The 21557-nt window shown below is 39.5% G+C and overlaps 1 protein-coding gene across 6 annotated transcripts in view; it reads right to left on the reverse strand.

The window, feature by feature from the left end:
• The window catches only part of ABL2 (ABL proto-oncogene 2, non-receptor tyrosine kinase), a 108209-nt gene that overhangs the window by 12147 nt on the left and 74505 nt on the right, over positions 1-21557 (reverse strand). For 2 of the 6 annotated variants that reach the window (XM_008696871.2, XM_040636259.1), the window contains exons 1-10: positions 20106-20887; positions 15561-15623; positions 14213-14383; positions 9527-9822; positions 6943-7215; positions 5774-5858; positions 4497-4674; positions 3706-3890; positions 2313-2465; positions 1189-1278 (exon numbers count right to left, since the gene is read on the reverse strand). In XM_008696871.2, coding sequence (XP_008695093.2) covers positions 1189-1278; positions 2313-2465; positions 3706-3890; positions 4497-4674; positions 5774-5858; positions 6943-7215; positions 9527-9822; positions 14213-14383; positions 15561-15623; positions 20106-20223 — 1612 coding nt within the window. In that variant the 5' untranslated portion in view covers positions 20224-20887. Of the gene's footprint in view, positions 1-1188; positions 1279-2312; positions 2466-3705; positions 3891-4496; positions 4675-5773; positions 5859-6942; positions 7216-9526; positions 9823-14212; positions 14384-15560; positions 15624-20105; positions 20888-21557 lie in introns of those variants that run through there. The other 4 variants (XM_040636257.1, XM_040636255.1, XM_040636258.1 and 1 more) reach the window with 2 other exon arrangements.

Here is a 21557-nt window from a genome sequence, read left to right on the forward strand (position 1 = left end):
TGTACTTCTCCCTTTCTTCTTATCTGAAATGATAAATCGCTAATGGAAGACAACAAAACTCAATGTGCCTGCTTTTTTTTTTTTTTTTTTTTTTTTTTTTTTTTAGATTTTATTTATTTATTTGACAGAGACAGCGAGAGAGGGAACACAAGCAAGAGGAGTATGAGACGGAGAAGCACGCTTCCCACCGAGCAGGGAGCCTGATGAGAGGCTCAATCCCAGGACCCTGGGATCAGGACCTGAGCTGAAGGCAGACGCTTAACAACTGAGCCACCCAGGCGCCCGTGATTTCCTCTTCTTATATTTTAAAACCTGAACTTAAGTCATAAGCTCAATGCTCAATTATGAGGGAGAAGAAAAATTTGAAAAATATGTGTGAAATTCTGGAGCTATACTGAAGAATCCAATCAGCACACATAACTAAGAATTCTGTTTTTAGCTCTCTAGGAATAGCTTGTCTATGTATCAAGTGTACTGTCTGACTTCAGCATGTAACCGTAGAGGCGCTGCGATACCGGCGTCGGAAGCCGCCTGTATGTGCCCATACACTCGTTTTTCACATACGAAAAGGGTCTTTCTCACTGTTCATAGCTTAGCATGCTCATTTTAAAACTACTTTCCATGTCAATATATTTAAGACCATCATTTTAAATATTCAATTATATGAATGTAATAATTAGCAGCCCACTGGATTCTTAAACTGTTCATTTTTCAGTATTAAAAGCTACACGCTGATGTAACATCTTTGTAGCTAAATCTTTATTCATACCCTTAATTATTTCCTTAAGATCTATTTCCAGAAACGAAATTTCTGGATATTGCTTTTATGATTTGACTCTTTGTAGGTATGGTTCAGGGAGGTGGAATATTCTTCATACTCATTTTTTCTTCCCTTCCATATATGGTTAAGTGTTGGTGGTTTAAGAACTAACAAACTTCTCTTTATGAAAAGACTGAATTCCTAATTAAAATACAATTTCAATGTTAGAAATGAGTTTGAGACAGAGACACATTTAAAAATAGCAAAAAAAAGGGGGGGGGGCAAAACAAGAATAATAAAGGCCAAGAATTAATTGAGCATCCTGAAATAGAGTCCCAAACTAGAGGAGCCTGTCATTTTTGAAATGTTATTATCACCTCTGCCACCACCCAGACCTGGCCCCCACCAGTAAACCGCCAGATGCCCACCTTCAGAAATGCTGGAGTCATGGAACATGGTTTCAAAAGCCTGATGTGTTTCAGCAAAAGAGGGCCTGTCGGCAGGGCTCCACTTCCAGCCTATGTAACAAAAGAAGGAGATACTGAAAGCTCCTTTCGGAAAGTAAGTATCCAGTGGCACACCCGCAAGTGAGTCGGCTGAGGCGTGTTCACAGCCAGAGTGAGGCAGCTGCTTCTCACGGCCACACTCAGAGGCACAGTAAACCCACTTCCTAGCTTGTCCTCCTATGGAGCCTCAGCTTCTAGTCTTTCTACTACAGGGATAAAGAGGGGTAGGGAGATGGTTTATAAAATGGAAAGTTGTTTTCTACTGAAAAAAATGAAAGAATTGAGACCTGTGTTCAAACTCATTCTAACTTTATAATCAGCTGTCATGTTCAGAAATATAATAGGATATCAGAAAGGAGGAACTCAGAGTTCACTTTGACAAAAACAGGACAGTAAGGAAAACAGCAAGACGTATGCTTAAACAATGCAATTTAATTCCCTACTCACCGTCCAGCTTTCTCATCTGTAACAAGTCAAATGCTTATGTTTATTCATGAGAGGTTACTTTCAGGTATTCTCCAGTCTTTAGCAATCATTTTTATCTGGTTGAAAGCAGCCTTTCCCTACCCAAACTCTAAACCCAATTTCTTATTATTCTTATTATGCAAGTGGTTTGGGGAAATGTAGTCAATATACGCGCCATGGACAACTGTTGTTAGGATTCCAATTAAGACTCGATGGATTATCATATATACCAACTGATCAATGACCAACATTTTTTTTTTAAGATTTTATTTATTTATTTGAGAGAGAGAGAGAGCATGAGCCAGGGGGAGGAGAAGGAAGGACAGAGGCAGAGGGAGAAGCAGACTCCCTGCTGAGCAGGGAGCCTGATAGGGGGCTTGATCCCAGGACCCCGAGATCATGACCTGAGCTGAAGGCAGATGCTTAACTGACTGAGCCACCCAGGCACCCTAACCAACTCTTTATACAGCAGGAGGCTGGATTCAATCTAACACTGAGAGGAAAACGTTTTCTTATTTCGCTACTCATCCCGAATCACTGACTTAACACTTCAAAATTAAAATACAAAAGAAAACACTCACATGCTCTCATAAGTTCATAAACCTTAGGGGGGCATCCTTCAGGTTGTTCCATTCGATATCCTTTTTCCAGTAGATCATACACCTGAGACAGGTCAATACCTGGATACGGTGACATTCCATATGTAGCAATTTCCCACAACAGTACTCCGAAAGCTGCATAAGGGATTAAAAAAAAGCTGAATGTTTCTTCTCTGATTTGTTATCTATTTTATACTATCAGGTAACTTTCAAATTTTGGAAACATTCACACTGTTACAACATCAGTATACTCTTCTAATTCTTATAGCATTCTAATTCTTAAAGCTGAACTTGTCCTTCTAAGATATCTGCCTCAAAACGCTTCAGGTATAACCTCAAGACTGTTTTCTATAAATGTCCCTTTTTTTTTTTTTTTTTTAAGATTTTTTATTTGAGGGAAAGAGCACGCATGAGCACACGGCACATGAGCAGGGAGGGGAGGGGCAAGGGAGGTGCAGGATGGGGAGAGAGAATCCCAAGCAGACTCCCCAGTGAGCGCGAGCCCACATCACCGAGACACCAAGATCACAACCCAAGCCAAAACCAAGAGTCCAGTGCTCAACCGAGCTACCCAGGTGCCCCATAAATTTCCCAATTTTTATTTAGATTTCTTTTATTGAAGTGAGGGAGAATAAATAATGACCATATAAAGTCTGGGAAAGAACCAAACTACTCTTAGAACAATCTATGATCTATTTAATGAGTTCCAGTTTTTAGATCAACTAATGTTAAAGGAGTAAAACAGAAATAGACTCCTTTAAAATCAGAAAAAAAAAATCATACTAGCAAAGAAAATTTGCTTGATTTTGTCACACATTATTTCTGAGTTTGAGATTTCTGGTAAAAAGTGACTTAGCATCGTACAACTATTTCTGTTGGCCTACAACCCAAATTTCTAAACTTGTTCAGTCCATGAGCTTCTGCTAAATCAGACTGCTTTCCAGGGCAACAGAAACAAGATAAGTTAGTTACAAGGACAAACTCTAGGTGCAATTCCATTGTGACTTCCTTGAAAAGAAGAGGCTACGCTGTGTCACAATACTCAGGAAATGAGCACTAAAACCTAATATGGAAAACAGGGAGCTTTACAGAGAGAGGACCAGTAAAATTCCAATGCAATCCAAGATCTAGACTATGAGGTCTTAAAAGCGGGGACTTTTTTTTTCCCTTCACTTTCTTCTTTAGTGTTCTTTCTATGCTAACTGCCCAACACAATGCTTGGCAGATAGTAGGTATTTAATAAATTCTTGCTGACTGACTGATGAAGGACGGGGGTCAAGGCAGAGTTTATTGATTCCATAAGTGAGAAGCTCTAAAGAATTAAGAACATTAAAAACAAAATGACAGACACAGAAAAAGTCCCTTCCGACCTTACCCCAGACGTCAGATTTAATTGAGAAGGTATTGTAGGCAAGACTCTCTGGTGCTGTCCATTTAATAGGAAATTTGGCTCCAGCATGAGCAGTATAGGTGTCTCCAGTCATCAATCTACTTAAGCCAAAATCAGCCACTTTGACCACATGGTTTTCTCCCACTAGGCAGTTACGGGCTGCAAGATCTCTGTGGAAAAGAGAACCCTAATGTGATTCCATTCAGATGGTGAGGAAAATGGCCATGAACACTCTCTTCCTGGTTCTTCACGCTACAAACAGAGCAGTATTTGAAGACAGCTGCTAACATGGTGGTAGTGGTAGAAAACCACTAATTACATGTCACTTGTAGAGTCGTCATCAAGAGGCAGTTATCTGACACTAGAATAAAGCAGACTTCAGAAAATGGGTTCCTATTTACAAGTACACTGGGAAAGGTTTCAGAGGTGAGCAAAAGATGGCTTTTCCACAAGGCTTTACTTTAAATTCTGTACTAAGACAGAAAGCGATTTTTAAAATTAAGCCATTAGAGCAAAAGCCTCTTGGAAATGGTCCTGGGCAAAATAAAGAGCATTCTGTTTTGAGAATTAGCAAAGGCCCATTAACAGTTTAACCAAAATACAGTAGGTTTATAAGTTGGAAATGACATTATAGTGGGCGGGCCCTAAGAAAGAAAAAATTGCCTTTCTGAGTCATCTGGAAATTTCCGGTAAGGTTCTCACATTCTTTTCTTTATTTGCACATCAAGCAAGGTAGCTTCACGGTTAATCACAGGCAATAATCAGGCTTTACACACCTATGGATGAAATTCTTCTTCTCTAGATACTCCATTGCAGAAGAGATCTGAGTGGCCATGTACAGCAGGACAACTGCAGTCACCTCTTCTCGGCTGCATTCCCGGAGATAATCAAGCAAGTTGCCATATGGCATGTACTCAGTCACAATGTAAAATGGTGGCTCCAAAGTACACACACCTAAGAGTTGAACAGAGCTTGTTTTATTCGTATATTTCCGAATATTCCCAACCACTTCAGCAAGAATAACAGATACATTTTAAAGTCTAGCTCAGCAGTAATCTTTTCCCTTCTCGCTACCATGTTCTCCTAAAATAACACAGCAAAGTTAAGATGAAGGTGGTTGATAAGGGAGTCTTGGCTTCCATTACATCATTCTTTGGAAATCCACGTGCATCTGAGTATTTGCCTGTTTGGGCAAAAGCATTCATTCTATATGGGGTCCAAAAGACCAAAATGTCTTGAATTCTATATATGCCTGTGATTCCCACCCTCACCTGCACACTAACAATGTTTATCCAAAAGTCACAGCAATTGTGTACAGGCAGAAGACCATGTGAGCCCAGTCTGTATCATGCTTTGTAAAAAGATCATTTCCATAGTCTAGGATTTCACTGATACATGGCAGACTCCTTATAAAGAATCAATAAGAAACTATTTCCTTTGGGACAGTTTGGCTCAAAGCGAACAGCCAAAGAAGCTGGCCCTCCTTTAAAAAGGGCCGAGAGTTCAGTCACTATTTTCTTTGTGACCTGAACAGGCGAGAAACCATTCTACCACAGGATAGCACTTGCTGCTTCCTTCACAAGATAAACCAATGGGTGTGGGCACAATTTGTACTCTGCTTCTTTTCAACAGTTCTTTGTTTAATGTCTCTTTATTTTGTAAAAATATTTTGTGACAAAGTTTGGTCTGGTATTGTTCTGAGTAATCCTGAACTTTGAATCTGGGGCAATTACCTTAAGCTGGGCAGTTTTGTATATTATAATCAATCCAGGCCACTGTTTCCTGGGCAATTTTTATTAAATTTTTTTGAATTACTTTATGTATGTACAACCCCAAGATTAAGAGTCAGATGTTCCACTGACTGAGCCAGCCAGGGACCCCACTCCAGGGTAGTTTTTAAAGAGACAGCCTACTGATGCAGACGACAACCATTTACTGAAGTAGATTTGCACCTGCACCTTCCACTGTGGTGATACAGGAGCAGCAACTGGAAGTAGGAAGGTGGGGAGACAAGGACCTCTGAGGAAACCCAGGTTCAGGCAAGCTTCCTCACCTAATAGTTGGACCAGATTAGGATGCTTGATTTCCTTCATCACTGCAGCTTCCTTCAGGAACTCTTCCACTTCCATGGTATCTTCCTGGAAAGGGGGAAAAATAAGAAAAACAAAAACCAAACAAAACAGAACAGGGGAGAAACCCCCATTTTAATCATTTGAGTCAACCCACAATCCTAAAACTACAGCTTTAAAAGGAGTTATCTTTTGAATATTTTAGCAGATTACTTAAAGAAATTTTATCAGAACTTAATAATATGCTCCAGAGACATCCAATTAAAAAAGAAAAGTATCCCTAAATTTATCCAATATTTGAAGCTGGAGCGAAAATTAGCAGGGCAAGTAAAAATCAGCCATCATATCCCATCACAACTGAGGCCTGGGAGACCTGGATGGATAAGTCAGTTCTCAGTTGACCTCCCTAGATAGCTCAGCCTTCAAAAAATGAGACAGAAGAGTTAGCTATTTACACATTTGTCTACCTAACAAATTCCTTAAGGAACAATACATGTTTGCAAAGCCATGCATATTATCTCACACTCAAAATATGCTTAATAAATGCTTGCTGACCAGAACTGATCACACTCACAGCCAAAGCGCAGCCCTCAGGCGTGATACGCCGGAGCTCTGGAGGCATACGGGAGATCTTCAGAGAATGGAATGAGTGACAACTCTGTAACTGGATACTAGGATACTTAGAGAAGACAGCGGCATCAGGAAGATTATTTCTGTGACTCTTAGGGACAAGAAGTGATCTACTCTCAGAGAGACAGGGGGAGCACGAGGCAGAGAGCTCAAAAACAGAAGAGAGAGCCCACGATTCCTGAGCACTGCATGAACAATGCCATCCAGCAGGGGTCATTCCCAGGAAGCAAAACAGCTTGTTTTGCTTTTATAACTTAGAATCGGCTCCTAACCTTCCACTAAGACCTACAACAACAGCCTCCAGAGACCAACCTTCCCAACATGTGGGTTTCGCTGCGCCGCAGTGAGTGATCTGCCCCTGCACTGGCAGCAATGGCACTCAGGTTAATCAGCAATTTGCTGACGTGCTTGGCACCAGTGGGTGGCAAGTGTTCCAAAGTTAAAGAAGGGCACACTCATGTTTCCAAGTGATTCGGCACAAAAGAAAAAAAAAGCCTGGAAACTGTAATTCTAAGCAACCCACCTTCAATGTTTTCACAGCAACCGTAAGGCTGTATTTCTTCCAGACGCCAACATACACTTCCCCATACTGACCACCCCCAAGTTTGTGCTTCATGGTAATATCCGTTCGTTCCATTTCCCATTTGTCATGGATGGGGGACACACCATAGACTGTGGGCTTATTACACTTCGGTGCTGGGTAGTGTAACGTTGTCACCAGCCCATCAGCCACCGTGGAGTGATGGTGCACGAGCTCCGCCAGGGTGCTAAAACGGCTCTCGGCAGTGACGTACACCTGGTGAGAAAGGCAGGACAAAAGCTCAAGCAACTTGAAAAGAGGTCAGAAAACCTTTTTCAAAGCCCATTATTTCACTGGTCTGAAGATATGAAGATAGGAGGTTATCTTACCGAGTAAATGAAAGAATTAAATGAAGAGAGGAAGGGGAAACACAGAACTTCAGTTTCATCCTCTTTACACCACTCTTCCCAGGCTGCCTAAAGAAGCTCAGGGGGGCTTCCAAGCTATCTTTCTGGATCATCAAGATCACTGGTTTTCAAATATTTTGAAGCAACAAGACTGTGAGACCCAAATCCATAAGACAGAGGCAGAGATGCTGAAAGTCCATGAAATACCACCTCAGAATCATGCACAGAACATAACTTGAGAACCACTGGTTTCCATTTTCTTGGTAGGAAGAGAGTATTTAAGGATCTTATAATTTTTACTTAATTAGGATATGCTTTTGAATATGTAGGCCGTTAAAAAAAGAGCCACAATTTTATTTCAGGATTGTTAACAAAACAGTTAATTTGTGACAAGTAATTAAAGTATAAGAGCTGAGCAGTCTTCAAACCCTATCTTTCAAGGGAGCTAGCTTGTTTATTGTTTTTTAAAAAAGAAACTTGTGTTGTATACAGAAGAATACATAATACATGCAGAACTGATGACTTTTATCAGGTGAACTCACCCACATAAACCTCTCCCACACCAAAAATTACAACACTACCAGCACCCTGCCAGCTAAGCCATTCACTCCCTCAAAGACAACCACTATCCTGACTTCTGACACTTTATGTGAGCTTTGCCTGCTTCCGAACTTACACAAATGGAATCATACAATATGCACTGTTGCGCCTTTCTTTCACTCCTTTTCTTTATTGCGATATAAGTCACATGCCGTAATATCCACCATTTTCAAGTATACAATTCAGTGGCTTTAATACATTCACAAACTTGTCCAACCATCACCACTATGTAACTCCAGAGCATTTCCATCAGCAGCCATTCCCACTCCTCTCATGCCCAGCCCCTGACAATCACTAACCCCTGTCACTCGGCTTTACATGTGTGAGACTCACCCACGACATGGGTCAACACACTTTTCTGCAGAGGGCCAGAAAATAAATGTTTTAGGCTTGTGGCCATAGTGCCTCCATCATAACTACTCAAAGCTGCTGTAAGGATGAGAAAGCAGCCACAGACAATACAGAAACAAGCAGGTGTGGCTGTGTTCCAATAAAATTTTATTTAGAAAAGCAGGCAACTGGGTGGGCCACAGATTTTCCTCAGAGTGTATACAGCAGTACCACAGTCATGTTTTTGTTGCTGTATGAGATTCTATTTTATGAATATACCACAACTTATTAATTCATTCTGTTAGACAATTAAGTGTTTCTAGTTTGGGGCTATTACAAATAATGCGACTACGAACATTCTGTGCATGTCTTCTGTACACATATGCACTCAAGCAGAGCTGCTAGGTCTCTCTTACATTATCACCTATCTGTCTCTATGTGGTTTCATCAGGACACAATATGTCTGTAGGGTGATGCAAAAGAGAAAGAGAATAATTATTTCCTACTTTGTACCAGCCATTATGCTTTAAGGAAATTATTTCATTTAACCCTCATGATGAGCCAATAAAGTGGGATGAGAAATTGAGGCTTATGTAAGGTCACAAAGTTAACAAGTAGAAATGGTGGAATTACACAGCAAACCAGGTCTGCTTGCTCTTAGCAAAGCCTGTGGTTTCCCCTACTATGCATATCACACAGACAGAAAGAACAGGTGACTCAATGTAAATTTACCTTTCAACGGAATGGACATAAACCTGTGCCTCACAGTTTATGAAGTAAACAGCTCCAGTCTAACACAACCACCCTATAATGGCTGGTCTTTCCAACATGTACATTGCTAAATGCCCGGTTGACCCATTTATAGTAACATACGTTACTCATCAATCCCAGTCTCAGAAGCCCAAATTCTTACTCTGTGAACTTTCTGGTCGAGATTAATGTTCAAAGATCCAAGGCTTAATTTGTCAATCTATACAACATATGGGATGTACCTATATATATCTGTATACTGATGATGATTAGAACCGCTAACTTATACAGCAGTTTCTTTCATTCACCTTTAAATCTAACTATTAACGTAATACTGGTTTTAATTTCCATTACCATACTCTTGAAAAGAGTAAGCTTTAACATGCCAAACAGCCCAAATTCACATCAGCGATTATTTCATTTCATGTCTGACATAAAAACTATATTCGTCATTCTGGTATTTTTTCTCAAGAACAGCCAGCAGTGCTGGCCAGTCTTACCTTGCCATCTGTGGTGCTGTTGATCCTGTAGTGATACACGCGCCCCTCGTACCTGAGCGAGATGGACAGCTGCCCGGGGCTGCTCTCGCTCTCTCGCACTAGGAAACTGCCATTGATGAGACTGCTGAGTAGATACTCGGCTGCACTGCGCGACACGGGTCCGTGGTACCAGGAATGTTTTTCCAAGCTGTTCACTGGGGTGATGTAGTTGCTTGGCACCCAACCTTGTCCATTCTTGGAGCGAACTTCACTCCACTCGCCATTCTGGTTATAACCAAGGACTCGTAGCTTTTCACCTAGCCATGAAATCATCAGAGAAGAGAAGAGAAGAGAAGAGAAGAGAAGAGAAGAGAAGAGAAGAGATGTCAGGACTTTATCTCAAGCAGCAGCAGATATTGTCAAACTCAGAACTTAGTGAAAAATCAATCAGGAACTCTTATGCCAACATTTTTTTTTTAATAATGAAAACAGGGGCGCCTGGGTGGCACAGTCGTTAAGCGTCTGCCTTCGGCTCAGGGCGTGATCCTGGCGTTCTGGGATCCAGCCCCACATCAGGCTCCTCCTTCCTCTCCCACTCCCCCTGCTTGTGTTCTCTCTCTCGCTGGCTGTCTCTGTCAAATAAATAAATAAAATCTTAAAATAATAATAATAATAATAATAATGAAAACAAACCAGGCTGCTCATCATATCCTGATTGATCTCTTTAGCTTGTAGCTTAAACAGAAGCAGCATAGTTAGAAATAACCTTCTGGCATTTACTAATGGTTTTTACACCAACTAAAAAAATGTCTTTAGGAAACTCCCATGTGTGGTATAGTACGGTGGCATACAAAGATAGAAAAGTTACAGGCCCATAAATACAGAGAACACAGCGATGGTTGCCAGAGGGGAGAGGGTGGGGCAACGGGCAAAATGGGTTAAGGGGAGAAGGAGATACCGGCTTAAACCCCTTTAGAGAATGAATAAATCACCAGGATAAAAGGTACAGCACAGGGAATATAGTTGATGGTATTATAATAGCATTGTGTGGTGACAAAAGGTAGTTACACTTGTGGTGAGCACAGCATAAGGTCGTATAGAATAAATCGCTATGCTGTGTACCTGAAAGTAATGTAGTATTGTGTGTCAACTATACTTCAGCTAAAAAAAAAAAAAAAAAAAAAAGACAGGTTATTCTGGAAAATGACACAGTCTCACCCCTCAAAAAAAATTCATTTTTTCTCATAACAGTATCTTATATATGGTTCAATGTGAGTAACAATCAAGAATTAGGGATAAGAAATGAGAAATACAAAGTTACTTCTAAATTTCAGTTGGCACCCAGGCAACAAAATCATTTATGTCAAAAACAAAAAAATAAACAAGAAAACAAAACAAAATAGACGCACAAGACCACAGGGCTTTCAGCAATGTTTTCAGAAAGAAAACTGCTCGGGGGGTGGGCAGGTAGAACTCCCAAAGCACATTCTAGGACTCAAGTTTTAACAGTTAGAGTTTCCCAACTTCCCTCCCATTCCCCATGAATATGAGTCAGTCCTATTCATTCCTCTAAAATTAGTGTGTGGGAAGGGAAGCTGACACTGAAGCTGGAACCCAAGACAAGTTACTCAGAATGTCTCTGCTTGCTATCAACGTCAATGTCCTTGATTTCTCTGTTAAAGTTGTGAACACCAACTTTAAACTCTCTAATACACATTTTGCCCCTAAACCTGCAACTCAGACAAAACAGGAAAGGTGAGAGATATCATTAGTAATAACTAACAACCTAAAGAAACACTATAAGGCCTTAGGCCCCTATCTCTGAGAGCTGCATGCCTTCCTACAGAGTTCACACCTACTTCTCAGTGTCAGCAGAAGAAAACCAAACCAATTAAAAGCACATGGCCCACTAGTTACCAGGCAAAGGCCACTGAGGAAAAGTTCAAAATTATTCTGGCAGTCATCAAACTTTTCCAGCAACCCACAGAAATGTTTACCATAGGATGACTTTATCGGCTCCCACTATCTCACCACTGACACCTGGATGTGAGGCATTCAACGACAAAAAACCTAGGAGTGTGTACTCATAAAATATGTATGGATGGATAGATAGCAGTGTGTGTGGTGTGGTTGTGGAAATGCACCAATGCGCAGATAAATACTCCCCAGCCATATCTGCAGGAAAATAAAAACAAAAACCTCAGTGCTACTAGAAAAGCTAAATAAAACTTGTTCCTCTGTAGCTTTTCTCTATTGTACCAAACAAGAATGAGAAAAAATAAACATCAAGTCTATCGTTGTCACATCCTTACAAATAACTGGTAATGGCAGGTCATCATAAGTAGGATACGGTCAAAAACCCCTAGGTCTTTGTTTGTTTTCCTCTCTTCTGGAAGCGAGGAGGAGAATTTCCTACTCTGGAAGTCGTGAGTACCATGGAAATTGACAAGGGTATGACTAATGAGGATGTACACATCGGCCCTACTGACAGAGGAATGTTGGGAGAACTCTGTTTAATTCAAGCAAAAAACAATCTTCAAAGAAGGAACTAAAATAAGTACCTTTATTTTTCAAATAAATCTTCTTGTCCTTTAAAGTAATAAAATAGCTTTAGCATGGCATTATATCAGTAAGAACCTGTTGAAAGACGTGGCATTTCACGGGTTTTAAGACAAATCACTGCTCGCCATGAGAGAACAAGAATCCCAGCCCGTGAGCTGCACACTAGCAGTTGCTGTAACTGCTAACTGAGGCATCAACAGGCTGTCTTTATCGGTGTTTCCTTGGTGACGGAGCTATCTTGGAAAACAGTGACATGAAAAGTGTATCTAGGAAAGAATGTTCTGAGTCACTGCTTCACAAACTTCTCCACTGAAGTATCAATAAAGGTAAGAGTGTGTTGTAGCCCAAAAAGACTACTACACAGTATAAAATTCTTTGAAATCCTTTGTTTTATCCTAAAACTTTGTACAAAACTTTCCCCCAATGCATAAACCTCACACACATACACATATTATCACCATCACCCCCCCCAAAACTACCCAAAGTCTTCAAGTAACTTGATACTAGGAGATCACACGTGTTACTTTGTCCACAACCTTGAAACTTCCTGGCACAGGTATACGTATGTGCCTCACATCCACTCTGGAACACGTCTATACCCCAGTTTGAGTTAGAGGTTTCTGCTCTTGATTAATGTGGCTGGATTTAAAAAATAGATGCGTATAAAAATTTGTAAAAAAAAATTTTTTTAAGATATGCCCTGAATGGAGGCATATCAATTTGGTATATTCACTCCCATTTAGTATCTCATTCTGAACCTTACAAATAGAAGGCATATGTGTGACCAACATTTAAATTACATTTAAATTACAATTTCATTTAAGTTAAAAATTATCCTGAAATATATTTTTTCCCAGCAGGAGGCTTTCATAGGTTCAAAAAAACAAGCTTAGGCAGATTAGCAATCCAATTCAAGGACACAATAACAATGTTCCATGCTTCTTTCCTTCTTTCATCATTTTTTTTTTCAAAGTAATTTCTACACCCAATGAGGGGCTCAAACTCATGACCCCAAGATCAAGAGTCACACACTCTACCGACTGAGCCAGCCAGGCGCCCTTTCTCATAAAAGTTCCACATTTTCTGTCTTCGTTAAAAAAAAAAAAAAAAAAAAAAAAAAAAAAAAAAAACTAATAATGGATTTACTTGGTCATGTTCTTAGTCCTCCCTTTAAAAAGAATATTCTCTACTGAAATAAACTACTACTCCCTTGGGGCGCCTGGGTGGCTCAGTCGTTAAGCGTCTGCTTTCGGCTCAGGGCATGAGCCCGGCGTTCTGGGATCGAGCCCCACATGGGGCTTCTCCGCTGAGAGCCTGCTTCTCCCTCTCCCACTTCCCCTGCTTGTGTTCCCTCTCTCACTGGCTGTCTCTCTCTCTCTCTGTCAAATAAATAAAATCTTAAAAAAAAAAACCAAAAAACAAAAAACTACTACTCCCTTGAGAGTATTACTACAATAGAAACCCTTCTTATTACTCCTTTCACTGACCCATTTAAATACAGATCAGAGATTTGTCTCGGCCATGCTACTCAAAGCAGGTCCACAAGGAGACATGGCACTCGTGCTGGAATATGAAATCACTCGACTACCTTCTTCTTGTTGGAAGTCTTGCTCCAAAAAAAGGAAAAATGTCCGCTGAACTAAATAATAAGCAGTATACCTAGTGATTTGGTTGGTTTACATATTGGGAACAAGGTCTTAATTTCAACAATGAGGACTGGTACGAACTGTTCTCAGACAGGCAGTCAGCCCAGGGACAACACTGAGTAGTACCCGGCTCTGGCAACATGACTCATCTTAGCCACAGCTCCATTAGAAGAGATGTACAGTAGACCTTACTGTCACATAAGATGAATGCTGGCGTATCAAGGGAGTACTGAAAACTGAGAATGAGAAAAGTTCATGTATATACCGTGGGGTGCTTTTTCTAAAGTACTTAATCTCTTACCCTTAATAAGCCCTATAAAGGAGACAAACTGACATTATCCCATACATAGGTTTTTTTAAAAAACAAAAACAAAACAAAACCAAGATGATGAGCCCCAAAGTATCTGGGCCCAAATCACCTAATTTTAGTCAGAGGCAGAATCTAGAGTAGACCCTTTTATTTCTTAACCACTAATGAAAACTGAAAAGTGAAGCTCACCTTTAGTGATGCTGAGTGTGTTATCACCACTGGCTACAAAATCATAAAGTGCAACAAAGAGATTAGGGTCACTCTCAGTGGCTCCAAGTAAGTTCTCCTTGGAGCTCCACCTGATGGCTTCGTTCAGTGCCTGGGGTTCAACATCACAACCATAGGGGCGGTGTAAAGCTTCTGAAAGACATAAACAGAGAAAGGAATTCACAGTAAGTTCAACAGTTAAAAATTCACTTGAATTCAGTACATGGTATTTTAGCTGCTGGCACGTATGTACTGATGGCTCCACAGTGGAAAAGACTGTATAATATGGAGCCATGAAGAATGAGCAAATGGCACTATCTCCTAAGCACGACAGAAATCTACTTGTTGAAAATGTAACAAGACAGAGAGGAGATCACAAAATGAGCATTTAGCTGTGATTTACATGCACTCACCAAAATCAGAAATAGAAAAGCAGTTTTCTCAAAATGGAAAAAAAAACCAAACCCAAAACTCAAAAAAATGGCAATTCGTTTTACTGGTGGTCGTGGTTTTAAGTTCTGTTTTAGAAATCCTCCCAAACTACCCTGCTTCCCTGATTCTCTCCACATAAAACAGTTGTGAAAAAGGTAACAGAGACTTTAAGAAACATGTACATATTGCATAAATCCAGATCCTCCATTTACATATAGAAAAATTATAGAAACAATGCTTCCAGAAAAAAAAACAACACTAAAATCATCTGTTAAACAACAGAAAAATGTTTTGGCTTAATACAAATATTCTTGGCACTCCAAAATACCTTGGTATTACTAAGCACTGTCTATAATGTAATAGCTTCCAACTGTTAATTGTTTTAAAAAGTTCTTATCTTATTTTCTTTTCCTAGGTGGTACAAAATATTGTAAATATTTTGAGAACTTAATTGAAGGCTCTAGAAAATATCACCAACAATAGCCATTTGAGTATCTACTACGTGTAGTGGACGAAGCCTTGTAAGACCTGGTTTTTTCCTCAAGGCTTTATGGGTTCCTAAATTTAGTCACGCTACACAAACAGGGGACCCCTATAAAGATCACCTGCTTCCTGCAGTCCAGGTCACTTACACAAAAAATACACTATGCGTCCAGTAGTGATTTTCTTGATCACGGGAACTGTTTCTAGTGGCTGTCTGCCACTCTCCAACTACCTGTTGCGACGTAACAACACTTTTCTATCATCTCTCCTCCCTCCACTCATTTTTAATTTAAAATTGACTTTATTATATCTGAAGGAGAAAAACCCCTGAATCTGTGGTTTTCTTTTCAAACCCACTCCCCTCCTCTCCATCTCTACTGCCAATGCCTCAGATCAGATCCCCACCATCTCTCACCTGGACTACTGCCTCCAGTCTTGTCTCCCTCAAAGCCATCCTCCACACAGCTGGCAAAGTGATCTATTTAAAACAAAAATTTGACCAGGTCACTCTTCTTAAGATTCTTTAATAGTTCACCATCAAGCTAAAATCTCTTTAATGGCCTTCAAGGTCTTTTATGATCAGGTCTCTACCTACTTCTCCAGTTTACCTTTCCCCCCACTCCAAACTTCAAATTCTAAACTTTCACACACACTGTGATGCTTCCTGCTTTTTTGTGCCTTTGTTCACACATTCCTGGCTAGATGGAATGTGATCTCATCCCACCCTTCTTTTGACTGGCTCACTTCTCCTCATTTTATAACACTGAGCTCCAACGTACCCTCCCCTAGGAAGCCTCACGTGCTCCCTACTCCCTGTATACACTTGCTGCATTTGTACCCTCTATATTTATCTTTATCTTTACAATATCCTCAATTGATGTTTATTTCCCAAACTTTACAATGTACTCCTTTAGCATGAGAACTCTTTTTTTTTTTTTAGCAAGGGTTGCATAGTACATGTTCAATAACTGTTGACTGAATGACCAAAGTATACAAAAATATAAGTGATTGGAAATAGAAGAATTTTAATCTTAAAACAGCATTAATCAATGTTTTAAAAATGGCTTCATAACGGTCTATAGAAATTCCTGCAGTAGGTTGGATCGTAATTTTCCTAATAGTTTTAGAATTCACTTCATCAAATTCCTTCCTCCTCTTAAAAGGAATGTATCTTTACACTTTCAGAGCTAATCAAATTTTGTTTCACATTAAGAATATTGTGACAAATCTGAAGGTATGCCAAGATGCCCTGAAAAGTTAATGTGAATCAGATGTATTGCTCCTTGTTTTTTAAATGCAGTTACAAGGAATGGAAACAGCTGTATTATGTACTAAGATAACCAATTAGGATTACCAAACAAATAAAACACCATATTCTATGAAACATCTTTCAAACAAGTCACATGTACTATGTTTTTCTTTATGCTTGAGAAAGTATCCACTCAGAATTTCCATGGGGCTAAAAAATGCCAATCCTTTATTAAAATGAAAAGAACTGCCAAAAAGTATGGGGAATATTTGTAATATTTATTAGATTCTATCCTGAGTGTCACATGATCCTCACTAATGTTTCTTGCCAATGATGGTGTTAACATTATAATGTTTTGGGATTATTCCCCCCCCCAGTTTAATGATTATCAAACAGTTCAAGTCCATTTTCTTCTTTTTGGATAGAAGTCTCCCTTGTTTGAGATTATAATAGGAACAAAAATCAAGGGTAACAAGAACTTCTGTACTATCAATGATGAAGTTAGAAACAATAAGTAAGCAAGTTATTGAAGCCAACTCTTAAATCCTAGCAGGCCAAAACCAGCAAATGCCATACATGTTGTGAAATACTTTGTGAAACCCAATATATGAACACTTAAGGCTTACAAAACTAATAATTTTAGTGAACATCTACTATACGTCATTCTGAGCTTCAGAATATCAAGATTATAAATCACTAACAATATTTGGACTTAGAAAAAAACACTCTCCATTCTTTCCCCAAATCTGCTTCTCCCCCAGAATTCCCCATCTCAGTTAATGGCAATTTCCTCTTTTCAGCTGCTCAGGTCAAAAACCTTGAAGTCTGAATACAAACTTCTAGCTGTAAGATGAGTAAGTTCTGGGCATATAACATAGAGCACAGTGATTATAGTTAATAATACTGTATTATCTACTTGAAAATTGCTAAGAGAGTAGATATTAGATATTCTCACCACAAAAAAAGAAATAACTATGCGATGTGATGCAGGTATTAGCTAATGCTGTGGCGGTAATCATTATGCAATATGTAAGTATCAAATCGACACACCGTACACCTTAAACTTACACAATATGTCAATTGTATCAATAAAGCTGGGGGGAGGGGAACAAAAGAAAAATCCTTGGAATCACCCAGGGCTCCCTTTCTGCACTCACATACTACATCCAATCCGTAAGGAAATCCTACTGGCACTGCCTTCAAAAACACACCCAGAATCTATCCATTTCTCACGCCCTCCACCACTACTACCCTGTTACCACCATCATCTCTCTCCTGGGTTTCACCACACTGCTGATTTCCACACTTCTAGCCTTATTCTCTATTCTCAACACACCAGCCAGTTTTTAAAGCGTAAGTCAGATTGTGTTACTCCGCCGCTGCAAACTCTTTGATGGCTTTTCCTTAGAATAAAAAGCAAAAGTCTTACCAGAGCCTGCAAGGCTCTTCACAACCAGTCTTGCCCATACTTGCCTATACCCCTCCCCTAGTTTATCTCATTCTGGATGCTGGCCGCCCTGATAGTACTTGAACAAGGCAGGCAACACTCCTGCCTCAGGACATTTGTACTGGCTATTTCTTCTAAAACATTCCTTTCCCAAGACATTCACATGACACTTCACTCAAATGCGACCCTCTTGGTACAGCATTCTCTAACTATCCTATTTTAAAATGTGGCTATTCCTGACAACACTCCCACCTCCCCCCATGTCTCCTTCCCTATTTCTCTCCATAGCTCTCATTACCACAAACAAAACAATTTACTTATTATATTCATGTATATTATCTAACTCTAACCCCCCCAACTAGAATATCAATTTTATAAGGACAAGGATTTCTGCCTGCTTTGTTCACTGATAAATTCCAACCACCCAGAATAGTGCAGGTATATAAGAGCCTCTCAAAAAAATTTGTTGAATAAATGAATCGTGTGTACTGTTACACTCACGTGCTGTACTGCTATGAGAGAACAGAACAGAAAACAAAACTCTGGATCAGAGAAGATTTCAGAGAAGAGAAAGCATTTAAATTAGATGAGCAGGAACTGTACACCAATGACGGAGTGACAGCCCGTCAACGTGCAAGGACATGTCTACAACATGCGATTCATCCGTACTGGAGACAAGCTCCATCAAGCTCAAAGGAGGTTTGTTAAAGGCAAGTTTAGCTTCTTAAAAACCATGTTATTTGAAAAAAGGCAAAGAGCACAATTTGATGTAAACTTAAAAAGATGTATATAGGCCAAACAACACTGTACATTTCTCAAATATACAAAATAATACAGGATAAAAGTAATTTTTGAGGCCAAAGTACTAAAAGAACCACGACTTGGAAAACAATCCTTTTCATTCCCCACTCCCCTTCTTCCCATCGCTGCTTCTATGATCTTTTTGGTCAAGTCAAAGATCTTATTTCCTTCCTTTCTTCTTTCTTCCCACTCACGCTTTTGTTCTCATAGAACTAAGGGTCAATTTCCCGTACAATCCGTCTGCACAGGATATCCACTTAAGCACCATCCTATCCGCTAGCACCAAACAAAAGGGAAAATGTTTCAAAGACAAAAAACATCCTAACATTTTCCTGAGGCCAAGAATGAACATGTATTAAATCATAAAGAGTTAAAGAACTAAATGCAGGAGAACAAGCTAAGGAATAAAGGCCAAAAAAAGAGGAAAAAAAAAAAAGCCTATAGGAAGGGCAAGTAAATGTCACAGTGTTACCCAGTGGGTCTAGTCTATGCCACTTTCTTCATCAGCTTAAAACAGACACAGCTGGGTGATTCAGAGGTACTGTGCCCGCACAAATGCAAGTGTGAAGGCTGGGAATGGGTGTGTTTTTTTTTGTTTTTGTTTTTTTTTTGAACAATGTGAAGTGACTACTATATATCAGGTGCCTTAGCGGGTTAGTCTTTCATTAATCGCTGTTATTGAGGTAGGTCATGGGCTTAAGATGGGACAACAGAAGACTTGATTTTCACTTATGCAACAAAGGACCCAGACAGCAGAAATATGACTATTAAGTAAAGGTAATTTAGTTACTTTTTCTGACAGACTAGCAGAAGACAATAAAAACAAGGCAAAACATAGAAATAGCAGTTTGTACAAAGTAAATTATCAGGATTAAACAAGTTAAAATCCAGAATAAGACTCACCAAAATAAGACTCAGACTCAAATTCAGAGATAATTCCTAAATTTAATGTTTAATTTTATTAAAAAACACTTCACCAATTAGTCATTCAATAACGTTTATCATTTTAATTAGAAATTTGTCAGGTAAGTAACTGGAGAAATAAATATAAAAAATTTTCAGTTGAGGCATTTATTTCCAAGATTTTACAAATCCTTATCTTGCCAGAATTCTACTTTATCTGATTGCTTATTCTCTAAGAAGCTACTGCTTTTTAATACCTCTTTTAAAAACTATGTAAGATAGTTGGATAAATCATTCAGCAGTTCTCAATACAGCTTAAGGTCTTCATGTCAAACCATATATATCTTAACACCACAAAATATTACATATTATTCACTTATTCTTTCTTTCCGTAAGTACTTACTGAGATCCTACTATGAAATACCAGAAACAAAGCACATAAAACTTCACTGGCCAACAATGAGGACAGTAACAGTAGAGAGAATTTTTTAAAAATCTCCATTCATACTTGATTGCTGTGATTATCTACCCTCCCCCAACCTTTCACCTCTGAACCATACCTGTCAAGTTGGGTACAGCAGTGTCTGAGACCTCACCACTACACAGGCAGCAAAGCGACGACGCGTCCTGATCTCTGCCATAACTATTGGGTGGAAGCAGGACTGTTCCAAGGACCATTCCTCTGCCCAGAAGCACAAAAGTTAAACTGTTCTATGTAGAGGAAGTCTTAGAATTCCACTCCCTGACAAGCAATACCACATGCATGTGGCGTTTACTCATGTACTCGGCGGCCACAGGGAACCAATAGGAGGGTAAGCATTTACAAGTCCCAAAGTGGGTGGAGAGTATCCTAAAGGAAAATGTCTAGTAATCAGCAAGGCTGAGTCAGAACAGGGTTATTCAGAAGAACCTCTGGGAATGTTCTGAAAAAATAAGTAAAATAAAAACCAACACAAATAAGAGTAACAAATAATAAAATATGTAGGGATCAGTACATATAGATGGGATTTTGTTCCTAAATGGATGATGACAGAAGCCTGTAGAGAAAAGTTTCCTTGGAGAAAACCTGTTTACAATAAAACACCAAATACACTTTTAAAAGAGGAAACGCCCAAAGGAGACTCATCTTTTGCATCACTTAAATTAGCTCAAGTAACCACAAATCCAAAGTCAAAGAAACAGTTACAATCTGATTCATGAGCACAGAAGCCAGGAAATAACTGCCTTCACTAACGTTTTGGCTCTACAGCTTAATACAGTTAAAAATACGGCATGGAAAAAAAAGTAAGGCATGACTGCGACAACATGGATAGACCTAGAGGGTATTATGCTAAGTGAAATAAGTCAGACTGAGAAAGACAAGTACCATATGATTTCACTTAAATGTAGAATCTAAAAAAAAAAAAAAACAAAACAAATGAATAAACAAACTAAAAGCAGAAACAGACCCATAAATACAGAGTACTGATGGTTGTCAGAGGAAAGAAGGGTCGGGGAGATGGGCAAAATGGGTGAAGGGGAGCAGGCGACACAGGGTTGCAGTTATGGAATAAATAAGTCACAGGGATGAAAGGTATAGTGTAGGGAATACAGTCAATGGCATTGTGATAGCACTGTGTGGTGACAGACGTAGCTACACTCGTGGGGAGCACAGCATAGCATATAAACTTGTTCAGTCACTGTGTATACACCTGAAACTAATGCAACACTGTGTGTCAATTATACTTCAATTTAAAAAATAAAAATTTTAGGGGCGCCTGGCTGGCTCAGCTGGAGGAGCACGTGACTTTTTTTTTTTTTTTTTTAAGATTTATTTATCCATTGGAGAGTGAGAGAGAGAGAGAGAGAGCGTGCGAGCATGAGCAGGAGGGACAGAGGGAGAGGAAATCTCAAGCAGACTCCACGCCAAGCGCAGAGGTGGACACAGGGCTTTATCTCACGACCCTGAGTGAAATCAAGGCCCCCAGAACACGACCTGAGCTGAAACCAAGAGTCTGACGCTTAACCGACTG

The sequence above is a fragment of the Ursus maritimus genome, unplaced genomic scaffold, assembly GCF_017311325.1.
Source record: "Ursus maritimus isolate PB19 unplaced genomic scaffold, ASM1731132v1 scaffold_2, whole genome shotgun sequence".
Taxonomy (NCBI): domain Eukaryota; kingdom Metazoa; phylum Chordata; class Mammalia; order Carnivora; family Ursidae; genus Ursus; species Ursus maritimus.